This window comes from Oryctolagus cuniculus, chromosome 3, assembly GCF_051225735.1.
Source record: "Oryctolagus cuniculus isolate XC-2025 breed Fujian yellow rabbit chromosome 3, ASM5122573v1, whole genome shotgun sequence".
Lineage (NCBI taxonomy): Eukaryota > Metazoa > Chordata > Mammalia > Lagomorpha > Leporidae > Oryctolagus > Oryctolagus cuniculus.
Window position 1 is genome coordinate 72110272 of NC_142869.1, and position 12400 is coordinate 72122671.

Here is a 12400-nt window from a genome sequence, read left to right on the forward strand (position 1 = left end):
TTTTTGAAGTACCCTCTTATGATTCTTAGGTCACAGATTTTCAGAGATCCATGGCAAAATGTTAAAGAAAAGATTCTAAGAAATTTAAAAATGTAATACAGAAGACAATTAATTGGTCTTAGACTAACCCTTATATCCTCAATCTTTGAATTTTCTCCCTTCTTTAGAGCAATCACTTCTGTGCTGTAAAATGAAATGAGATGTGATTTTTTTCTGCGTCATTACTTTGATCTCCATCAAAGGCTAGCAAAGACAGTAATTAGTACTCCACACCAAAGCAGCCTCAGATTTGACACAAAACTGCTTGTCCTTTGCAGAGCTGAAAATGAAGCACTTCTGATTCTTAGAATTTTCTCATGAGTTGTTGTCATGTGGCAGAAATTTCTGGTTTGTTGCTGCTTTTTTTTTTTTTTTTTTTTTCATTTGGGAGGATTGCTTCTTATGGACCTTTTCTACTGCAAGCATGGTTTAACAAGGAAAACAAAATTAGGACTTTAAAAGCTGTGGCATCGTAGGCTAAGCCTGTGCCTGTAGCACTGGCATCCCACAAGGGCGTCAGCTCGTGTTCCGGCTGCTCCTCTTCCGATCCAGCTCTCTGCCTTTGGCCTGGGAAAGCAGTAGAAGATGGCCCAAGTCCTTGTGTCCCTGCCCCCACGTGGGAGACCCGAAAGAAGTTTCATTGCAGCCATTTGGGGAGTGAACCAGCAGATGGAAGACCTTTCTCTCTGTCTTTCCCTCTCTGTCGGTAACTCTCTCTCTCAAACAAATAAAATAAAATATTTTTAAAAAATCAGCAAGGTTGCACCACACCTACATGAACTCACCATCTGAAAGCACTAAAGGTAAGCAGAGGAGAAAAAGCTAAGAAGGCCACCCAGTTTCATGGCAACAGGGAGATCCACGTGTTTATCCAGAGAGCTCTTTGCATGTTCCAGCGTGGCCGGGACAGACCAGCCATGACAGCAAAATCCTCAGGAGCATCTGCACACTAGAATTGTTGGTTTTGAACATTTTCTGAATATCCGCAGAAATACTGGTGCAGGCTCATGTGTACGCTAGACTCAGAGAAGCCGGAAAACTTGGTCAAAAAGTCATCCAGTCCCCCAGCCTGTGGTTGTGAGTATTGAATAAAACACTGCCTGGTTTTGTGGCCCTTAGGTTTCTAGGTCATGGTGCAGAGGAGGAGAATGCAGACACCCTGATATGAGACAACAGAGCTGAGAGTCCAAGGAGAGCAAGGCAGTTAGAGCTCACAGGAGAGTGAGAGGAAGGACCTGCAAGGACAGAATCCTACATCTGCAGGGGTCCCTCAGGAAAACACAGCAGAATCTATTAACTTAGAGCAGTTAGCAGTAATCCATGTCGTCCTGCAAGAATGTGGTATAGGTGACAATACAAAATAGCCTTTATTTTCAAGGAAAAGTACTGTGGGACTCGTGCTGTCCAACTTAGTAGCCACTAGGCACATATGACTACTTAAATTTAAAAAAAAAGTAAGTGAAGTTTTAACATGCAGTTCCTTGGCTGCATTTCAAGAGTTCAGTAGCCACATGTGGTTGGTGGCTGCCATATTACAGCACAGATGTGAAACATCTCCATGGGGCAGGAATTTGGCCCAGTGATTAAGATGCTAGTTGGGATACACACATCTCATATCAGAGTGCTGTGGTTCAAGTCCCAGCTCCATTTCTGATTCCAGCTTCCTGCTAGTGCACACCCTGATAGGCAGCAGTTGGTGGCTCAACTACTTGGGTATCTGCCACCCACATGGGTGAGCCAGATTGAGTTTCAGGCTCCCAGCTTTATCCTAGCCCAGCCCTGATTGTTGTGGGCATTTAGGGAGTGAATTAGTGGATGGCAGATCTCTGTTGGATCCTGGTGTTTTCTCTGCCATTCAGCTAAGTAAGTATAAATAAATAAAAAAGCATCCCCACCATTATAAAAAGTTGAGTTGAAGAGTACTGGAATATATAAAGTCAATGTATGAATCATTCTTTTTAAACCAACTCTTTGACTTCCTCTTTTATAAAGACTTTTTGTATGTGAGTGTACATACCAATTTGATCTCAAATGTATTTATGGATTTTGAATATATAAATAAGCATTTAGAGATACAAATTTTAACTTCAAAGACACCTTATAACATTTCTTTAATTGCCCTACTGTTACAGTGAAATAGGGAGAGAAGTCACAAATTGAATCTCCTACAGGAAACGTCCAATCAGTGGGCTGTCAGAGACTCAGCAGTATGCTTGATTGCTAGTTTCAGCAATAATAAATTCTTTGCATTTCTTTTCAAAAGTGTGTATGATTGGATAGTTTCTCAAGTTACTTGCCTAGCTGTTCTCATCCTGAAAGCTCGTCACACTGACATTTTTCTCCTGGATATGTAAGATGTGTGGACATTTTGAATATATGGATATGGTAACAGTAAGTCAAATGAGCACAATTCCACTTCTGACAGATAAATTGGAAGCAGAACAGTCTTTTCCATCATTATTAAAGGCAGGCATTTTCTCCAAGGCTGTAGGAGCTGCTGCTCTTTCTGCCTAAGCAGCTTCAACTGCAAAAGCATTTCACTGCCATCTGCCTCTCTCCAGGAGATTTCAACCAGAATCAAAGGGGAAGTCTCTTCACATGGGGCTGCTAAGGCTTTATGGCAAGTAGGGGTAGAGTCGTTGGGGATTAATTGTAGAAAATGAATCCACTTCTCATCCTACTCCCTCTCAAAGGATCACATGGCACCCAACAGATGGTGCTTCAGGGTAGTTGAAGAGAGTCTCTCTAAGGGAATGGAGAAGCGCTTTATGGAACAGTAAAGCCTTAAAGCAGAGTGCCCTGGCTGTTAATGCCTCAGTTTCCTCCAGTCTTGGTGGGAACAGGGTGAGACTGTGCTGGGATGGATGATTCTTCAAGACAAACATTACTAACCTGGTATGAAGCTTTGACAAGGGGCTCTGAGACAGGACTGAGATCTCCAACATGTGCAGAAGCTATGAGGCAAATACATCATAAAGACTTGGTGGGGACCGGCACTGTGGCTTAGCGGGTAAAGCTGCTGCCTGCGGTGGCAGCATCCCATATGGGCACCGTTTTGAGTCCCAGCTGCTCCACTTCCAATCCAGTTCTCTGCTGTGGCCTGGGAAAGCAGTAGAAGATGGCCCAAGTCCTTGGGCCCCTGCACCCGCGTGGGAGACCCAGAAGCTCCTGGCTCCTGGCTTCAGATTGGTGCAGCTCCAGCCATTGTGGCCAACTGTGGAGTGAACCAGCGGATGGAAGACCTCTCTCTCTCTCTGCCTTTCCTTCTCTCTCTCTGTAACTTTTTCAACTAAATAAATAAATCTTTTAAAAAAATGTTAAAAGACTGGAGTGAGGGATGGTGCTGTGGCATATTAGACTAAGCCTCCACCTGCGGTGCCGGCATCCCCCATCAGCACCGGTTCATGTTCCAGCTGCTCCTCTTCTGATCCAGCTCTCTGCTATGGCCTGGGAAAGCAGTACAAGATGGCCCCTGCACCCACTTGAGGGATCCAGAAGAAGCTCTTGGCTCCTGACTTCAGATCAGTGCAGCTCCAGCCATTGCGGCCATTTGGAGAGAGAACCAGCAGATGGAAAACCTTTCTGTCTCTCCCTCTTTCTGTCTGTAACTCTATCTCTCAAATAAATAAATAAATAAATCTTTTTAAAAAAAAATTCTAAAAGACTGGAGTGACCTTTGAAAGGTAAAATGTAAAGGGGGTGTTGAATTTTCACCTGAAATGTCTCATCAAAATGAAATAAATTTCATTCTTAAGATAATCATTCCTCATCCCTCAGTTTTGTTCTTAAGAATCAGTTACCTTTTAAAAAAAGCTATTTAGTGTGTTTTATAAAAATTATTTAGTGTGTTCTATAAATGCACTTGGAAAGGGGCCAAGTGTATTTTTTTTTAGATTTTTAGAGGTTTTGTTATTCCCAACCAGAATCTTATCAAATAGCCCTCCCTTTACCTATTTCCATAAATATTTTTGGATTATTTAATATGTTCTCATCTAAAATCATTCATGTATTTATAGTCTTGAGAAAGTTTATAGAAGACATTAACATGTAACAAAATCAGACACAATTCTTGATTGAAATGAGTTAACAGGCTAAAGTTCAGAATTATTGGATACAATGAGGGGAAAGCTCTTCGCTGAGAAATATTGATAGTAAAATATCTATAGTCTATGAAGAATAATTTTCTAAAGTAAAGCTGTGGATTTCCATTACAGTTTATTACACACAAAGATTAATTCCAGCAAATGGATATAAACATTTAATGTTTTCCTGGTTGGAGCGAGACTGAGAAAGGCACTTGATTTCCCTGGTTTTGGAAGATTGGCATGAGAACGTCATAGTGAAGGGACAAGCCTTTTTTAGGTTAATAAGAGATAAATCTTTTTGGTAAATGTTCTGGCACAGTATCTTGAGCAGAATTTATTGAAATATTGAGAAGCATTACTAAGTACTTCAACAGAAATCAGAAGAAGTTCAAGTCCAGACAGTAGCCCCTCCGGCTCATTTCCCACGTATGTTCTTACATGTCCATATTTAGAGCCATTACGGCTCTGTTAAAACCCTGCATGCAGGGAGTAAGTCAAACTGATAAAGTGTCATTTCTGGAAAAATAGTTGTCTTACACGGCAATCACAGAACCTAAAAAACAAAAAAGGCATTCGCACTGACTGATATTTTTAATTATGAAAAACAAAATCCAGTGTAATGGGACTGCGCATCAGAAAGCCTCGGGTTCGAATTCCCGTTCTAACAGTGGTGTAGCTGCAGGCACCTTGGTTCTCCGGGATGGACCTCTATTTCCTTATCTTTGAAAACTGAGGGGATTGGGTTTGACCCTAAGATGCTGACAGGAACCGGAAGCAGACCAGCCTGATGTCTTCTGTTTCCGTGCTGAAGGCTGTGATAAAATGGACCCTCCATGCCTCCCCACGGGCGACAATCCGGCTTCACTTCCAGGCAACTCACTCTGGCAGGGAAGGCAGGTCCTGTGTTGGCCACATTGTCAAATTTTTAAAAATATACAGAAATTCCGGTTTTTATGTCAAAGAGTCTGGTTTTCAATCGTTGTAAGCTAGCACAAAACAAGAACCGCGGTGAAGGCCAAGCTAAACCTACGCGCGGGCGGAGCGGGGTGACGGCCGCCACCTTGCGACCTCTGAGGAGGAAGCTGCGGCTCCGAGGGTGCGGGGAGGAGACGCCAGGGCCTAGGCTCCGCAGCACTACCTCCTCGCTCTAGTTAGTTTTCTTTTCGCTCGGCTTCATTAACATGTGAATGCAGTAGGGAATCAGAGCCACCACGGTCAGAGGGATGGATGCACTTTTACAAAAGGACAGCACATAAAACAGGTGCTCCGTGTGCGTGGGGATCTTGACGAAATGGTACAGCTGCAGCGTGGTCAGCGAGGTCATGGCGCAGAGCACCCGGAAGCTCAGCTTGTAGCCGTTTTCCCCTCGGCAGCTCAGAAGGAACATCTCAGAGTTGATTGCAAAGCCCAAGCCAAAGAGGACGCCGAGGTTTCTCACCAGCCCAGCAAAAGGCGTGGTGTCGATGTGGATCCAGTCGGGGTTGGCGCACCACTTTTTGGCGATGGGAACGGACCAGAGCAGGTCAATGTCGAGCAGTCTGAGAAGCAGGTAAAAGCCGAGCGCAAACAGGAAGAGGAAGAGGTTGGTCTTCAGGTAGGTGCTCAGGCTGGCCGTCTGGATGCCTGGAGTGTGTTCAAAGGCCTCTGCCACCAGCATGCCTGGAGGTTGCAAAGAGACACTGACCTGTGAGCCCTGGAGCCCCTGGTGAATGGATTCCCCTCTGTGTTACAGAACTTGGCCGTGGAGTTCAATGATAAAAGGCTTTATCACTGGTCTTGTTTGCCAAGTTCTACCAGCTAGCTACAGACATACCTTTGCCCCGTGGTATAATAGTAACCCAGTAGGATCAGTCGGCAGTCTTGGTGAAGGACAACCCACTCCATAGTCAGAGCACTGATCGGTGCTTGCAATTAGTATTTCAATCGCCATAGCCAATTAACTTACAGAGCCCTTGCCAAGTGTGTGGGGCTGAAAGTGGAAACTCGAGCATGGGGAACAGAGCTTTAGGATTACAAAGCAGTTTGGTTTTTAATGTAGTCCACAGCTGTGTGAGCATCACTTCAGAAGCTTCAGAAAGAGTGGCACGGCTGACGCTTGGAAGGTCCCTATTAAGTCTTCCCAGCCTGGACACATGCACACTGCCTCAAGCGATGATTTGAGAGCTGAAGTCAGTTCTAGAGTCACTTCAGAAAAACCCATCTCACTACACAGGCACTTATGCCATTAGTGACACTGTGCCATGTGTACCTGGAGGCTACGAGAGATGTGTTGAACCACTTAAGATCATAGGATAGAACATAGTATCAGCGGTTTGTCAGAATTACCCCTGAAATTGAAGAACTGATTACCACGGAGGATCTGACACCCTAATACAAATAAAGCTAAAACTTTAAATAACACAACGAAAGGTAAGTGATCATATTTACCACCAATTACTCCAAGAATAACTTGATGAGGAAAATGTGTTGCTATGAATACTCTGGAGATGCAGACACTGATTTGAATCAACCAAAAAAGACTCCAAAGAAATGACCAGGTCAGTCTACAATAAAAGAATAGATAAGTATAAAAAACCAAAGAAATTGTATTGCTTTTAAATTTAGAGGGGGGTTATATCATCTCAGAGGAGTTGTCTCACAGTGATGTAACATCATGATTCTAGAATCTTTTTCAAAGTGTTTCCGTGTGTGGATGGATTTAAAAGGCTTCAACAGGTTTCTCAATGCATTAAATGTAACTAATACTATGTTCTGAGATTTTAATAAATGCTAAGAAATATAGGGGCCAATATATGGGGTCGTAGTAGGTTAAGTTTCCACCTGGCATCTCATATGGGCTGTGGTTTAAGATCCAGCTCCATGCTATTGGCCTGGGAAAGCAATGGAAGATGGTACAAGTGCTTGGGCCCCTGCATTCATTATGTGGGAGACCCGAAAGAAGCTCCTTGCTCAGGACTTCAGATTGGCTCACCTCCAGCCATTACGGATATTTGGGGAGTGAACCAGAAGAACTCTCTGTCTCTCCTTCTATCTGTAACTCTGCCTCTCAAAAAAAAAAAAAAAAAAAAAAAAAAAAACCTGACAACCAAGAAATAAGAATATTGCCTAATTGCCTTAATGAAGTAGAGGAATTCCTAATGGCAAGCATGATCAAGAATGAACCACATATGTTTGTATTCCCTGTCATGTGTTTTCTGATTTTCTCCCTCCTCTGTCAACCTTTCTTTACCTGAAGAAACTGCCACTCACATAAAAAGCCCAGAAACATTCCATGAAAGGCAAGTTCTCATTGAGTTTAATTTCCCAGACTCAAAGAGTCCTGATTCCTAGTTTTGGTTAAGATTTAGAAAAGAAACAAGGACTTGACCTATGGGTTATGTATTTTTTTTTTATTAAAACCAGCAATGTGCAAAAAAATTCCTAAAAAGTTCAGAGGGGAAAAAAAACTCTGAAAATTCAAGCAACACTTGTTGTTTGATGAAAATAAGCAGTAATGAGTTCAAGGCTTTATTCCTGATATTCAGACCAAAATTTGGTTATTTAAAGACTAAGGAATAGAAAAGAAACACTGAAATAGTAAGATGAATAAACAAGGATTTGATAATGTTAAGGTGAGGAACAGCCATAGAATTTTTTTTATTAAAAATTGATATAAGAACTTTTTAGAAGAAATGCATATTTCCCCAGATTTGGTAATTGGGAAAATTAGAAAAAAGTAAGGTTTTTCTAGATCCCTACTTGGAAAATTATCTAGGAAGAGAAATGCTAATTTCTTTAAATTATAACACGTTTCTATTTTTGTTGGTGTTTTAAAGTTGGATAATGAATACATTAAGACATACAGGTCTCATTAGAATAATCTTTAAAATCGTTCACTTTCTTTGCTTATTTATTTCTTAAAGTGTCCAGTGCTACTCTAAAAAGTGGAATATGTCATGGATCTTGGACTTTTTTTTTTTTTTTTGGAGAAATTTTATATCATGGTATATGCTATACCATCTATTTTTTGAAAGTTTAACTGACAAATCTTATATCAGATACCCTAAGAATTTGTGACTGAAGTTGTGCTAAGGATAGTTTTAATGATGGTTATAAGATTTCAGGAAAGAAACAGCCCAATTCTGACAAAGTTTGAAAGGTATTTTGTAATTTAACTTTATTAAAGTTCTGGGCCTTCTTAAACATTAAGAAATCTGCTAACATCAACTCTACTAACATTCAGGTTTAAGTTTCTTCTTGAATGTTTTTAATGAAAAAGTTTTCAGAGTCTTTAAAGCTAGAAGGTGTTACTGATGTCAAAGAATTGGCAAAGAAGGAAGCATAAGTTTATTAAATAAAGTGATGCAGTCAAAATAAATGTTGATTCCCAGAACTGAAGTTAATCTTAAAACAAGGAACTGTGTGCATGAAAATATTTCCTTTTATGATTTTAGATGACTTATTTGTGATCTACTAAGATAATTATTATATTTTGGAAATCTAGAGGCACATTTAGCAAATCATTAACGAGTTAAACATTTTCAAGCCTTTAAAATGGGAGTAGCTGTGAACTAATTAGGGAACTATCAAAAAGCAAAATGTTAATTTTCTATTAATTTTGCTGTTTTAGCCTTGGTAGATAGAATAAGCACATTTCATTGAGTGACTTAAAATACACTCAGTGAAGCTGGAGTCAGACTGACCTGTGCAGAGTGACAGAGAACTTATCCATCCGACTGACAGTGTGGCTCAGGGCAGCTGTTACCATGACGTACCAGACACACGATGACCCCATTGCATGGCCAGATGGACTTCCTGCAACAGCAAAGTGTCCATCCATTTCAAAGGTGGCTAGTTAGGTATCAAGATCAGAAGCTGGACACTGGAATAGCAAACTCATGAAAATTACACATAATTCAGATTTTTTAAAATAGGGCAAATGATGGTTAGAAATAGTTAGAACTAAGGAAAATTGAATCTAATTGATCCTCAAAAGCACCATTTCCAGTCCCCCCCCCCAGATTTTTCAATCTCATTGAATTCCAGAAACCAATATATTCAAGGCTAATTAAAATGTTGGGCTATTACACCAAAATCTGCCAAAACCCTATTCATGCTTTTTATCTAATTGTTTTTAACTGAAAAGAAAAGAAAAATCCTTCTGGTGGATTATGATTCAGTGTATTTTCCCTGGGCTGAAAAGTTTGCTAAATGCTATGTTTGCTATGCCTGTTGTTTTACTAATTGACTTTCAAATGAGGAGCTACCTCTGTGCCAGTCTCCTGGCTGCTGCAGTGAGAATCTTTGTTATGAAATGAAGCAGGAGGAGAAGCTGTGAAGGGGCATTAATCCTGGCAGAAAAAACCTACTAACAGATAGCATTTCTGCCTCTGCTTCAATGTTCTCCTGATTTTTCACCTAGTGGACATTCATTCAGGTTAAATACCAGTCTGTCGTGGGGGTAGGGATATTCCTCCTTTATTTAACAAAGACAAACCCACTTCTAATCTGCAAGAATTTTCCGTCTTTTCTAAGCTTCAGTGAATTATATATCTCTAACGGGTGAATATGGAATACAGTATTCCCCTCCCTCTCTTCCGGAAGTCCTGCGATAGACTGAAATAGCATTTCAGTTGTCTCGAAGGTTATTGTTCATGTATTCATCACACATTAGTTTCACAAAGAGGAAATACATCATCTTTGCCCTGATGGAACTCAGTCTAAGCTGTCAGGTGTAAAGAGAATTAATTATAGTGTAGTATGATTAGTGATATAAAAGACATGTATACTTTTATGGGAATGAAAGACATTCAGAAAATTCTTTAAGAACTTTCACATTCACTGTATTCCAGGGTTAGTTTCAAAGGATTCAAGTAATAAGAATTTTATATTATGTAACAAACTTATTAAAATAGCATGCCATTTTCTTTATATTTTTAAAAACCTTCTTGCAGTCTTAAGCTCAACTTCCATGATAAAGATTTTGCATTCATTTAGAATTTTACTTCTAGTAAAAAGGAGATGGTCCACGAAGCCCACTTATATACTAAGCATATAAAAGAAAAACGTTTGAAGAAATTATACTCAGGTTAGAGATGATATTTACTGGCACTAGTAAGATGGAGAACTTCCTACCTTTCTTTTTTTTATTTTTATTTTTATTTTTGACAGGCAGAGTGGACAGTGAGAAAGAGAGACAGAGAGAAAGGTCTTCCTTTTGCCGTTGGTTCACCCTCCAATGGCCGCCGCAGCTGGCGCACTGCGGCTGGCACACTGCGCTGATCCGATGGCAGGAGCCAGGTGCCTCTCCTGGTCTCCCATGGGGTGCAGGGCCCAAGCACTTGGGCCATCCTCCACTGCACTCCCTGGCCACAGCAGAGAGCTGGCCTGGAAGAGGGGCAACCGGGACAGAATCCGGCGCCCCGACTGGGACTAGAACCCGGTGTGCCGGCGCTGCAAGGCGGAGGATTAGCCTAGTGAGCCGCGGCCCTACCTTTCTTATACAAAATTTGTCTATTCTTTCCTTGCTCATGAAATTCTCAAAAGACCAAAGTGACTTTGAAAGTTTCTCAGCAGCAGATAAATCAACAATTCTGAAATCTTAATATAGTTCCTTGGGAATTTGCTCTAGCTAGCTGTTGTTTGTTTAGTATCAAACAATGACATTATTCCAAAATGTAAATCATCAAACATAAAATCATTTGGGGGAGTATTCTCCCAACCTTCCCTTTCACAAATAACACTGGAATTTGATTATTCATAAGACTCATTCTCATTAGCAATTTTGATGCCTGTGAACTTTCAGCATGCCCACCTAACCCATTTTGATACTTATATATAATAGCATATTGTTTATCATATAATACTCACAAATAATGACTCTCTGTTGACATGTCTTCCGTAAGTTGAAGCTACTGTAACTGCTTACCTGGACCTGTTTCACAGGTAGTGGGGAACTGTTCAAGGCATGGACTTGAGTGATTTGGGTAAATCTGAGTTTCTTGGACCCACCAGTAAGGCCGATGACCAAATAATATCCTGTATTTGAAGAAATGTAAATATGTACATATTTTTAAATACAGAACTATTATGTAATTGAAGAGTAGCTATTTTTTCCTATAAAAATGACTCAAGGACAGGGCCCATGGGGAGAGCTCATGGTTATTGTGCTGCACCCCCAGAATGTACAAGTGTTGCCTGTTAATCAAAATAACCAAATGAACATGATTTTAAGTAATAACAATATAAAAAGTAAAGTGATTTAAAATATAAAATGAGACTTTGAGAGATCTTGGATTCTAGGCTTTCATTCATTACAGAAGATGGTAATTATTTGGATGTTAGCATCTTATTTTCCCATAAACACAGGGACTTTTTCCTTGTGGGAAGTCCTGTGGGTGCTTTGGGTACTTAAACCAGGAAGATCAAAATTGTTCCTGAAATCACCAATCTGTTTACTATGGTGCCCCTCACTTAACTAACTTCTCGGTTAATCACAGAATATGTGTTACAGGGTTTTGGAATTTATAAATCAGTTAAAGTATACATTTCTATGCTTTTTATAAGCTCTATTTATGAATCTGGTGTTTCAAGTTAACTGGTACGTTTGAAAGACTTTCCAAGTCAAACTACACGTACCTGAAATTTGATCATAAACCAAAGCTACAAATTAAAGAATAAGTTTTAGGAAAAGTGAAACAAAACAAGTCTTACCATTTAAATATAAGATTGAACCAATCCCCAATGACTGCTACCCATATCATCTTGGTTCCAACTGTCTGATTAAGTTGAAACCAAAGTGGAAAATAAATAGAAAAGATATTCCGGGGGTCTCCAACATTGGACATAAAATTTAGAAAATCGTAGTAAGCCCGATAGTCCTTCTGCAAATGCTGAATAACGAGCACTCCATTCCTGTGAAGGAAATCCATCTTGAAAAAGAGACAGAACAATTAGAGTTGAGGAGTTGAGGTGCTGTGAGTCGCACCGTTTTTATATGGTACCCTTGTGGTGTGCCAAGCCATTATTGTAACATGTGATGCTGACCATCTGTGGAGAGGGCATGTCGGCCCTCTGCTGGAAAGCTCATTTGTTTATGATTTTAATTGGTGGTAAAGAGGTGAAGTACATGTTGATCTGTGTCAATTTGAGGGGAAACTTGGACAGAAGCACAATGAATTTCTTATGCAACCTCCCTTTTACGTGAACAGTTGGACTGTGTTTGCTTGAAATTTTTTGCACAGTTCATTTCGTTCAAGGGCAGACATTAACAATTTCTATGCTTGGCTAGAAGACTA

At 40.4% G+C, this 12400-nt stretch overlaps 1 protein-coding gene across 1 annotated transcript; it reads right to left on the reverse strand.

Moving 5' to 3' along the window:
* Positions 1 to 4451: 4451 nt before the first annotated feature.
* Positions 4452 to 12071, reverse strand: G6PC2 (glucose-6-phosphatase catalytic subunit 2). The gene is made up of 5 exons (XM_002712170.6): positions 11817 to 12071; positions 11032 to 11141; positions 8807 to 8918; positions 6552 to 6667; positions 4452 to 5783 (listed from the first exon to the last, which is right to left on the reverse strand). Exons 1-5 carry the CDS (start codon positions 12032 to 12034, stop codon positions 5272 to 5274), a joined length of 1068 nt encoding a protein of 355 aa, XP_002712216.1. The 5' UTR covers positions 12035 to 12071; the 3' UTR covers positions 4452 to 5271.
* Between the last annotated feature and the right edge of the window lie 329 nt (positions 12072 to 12400).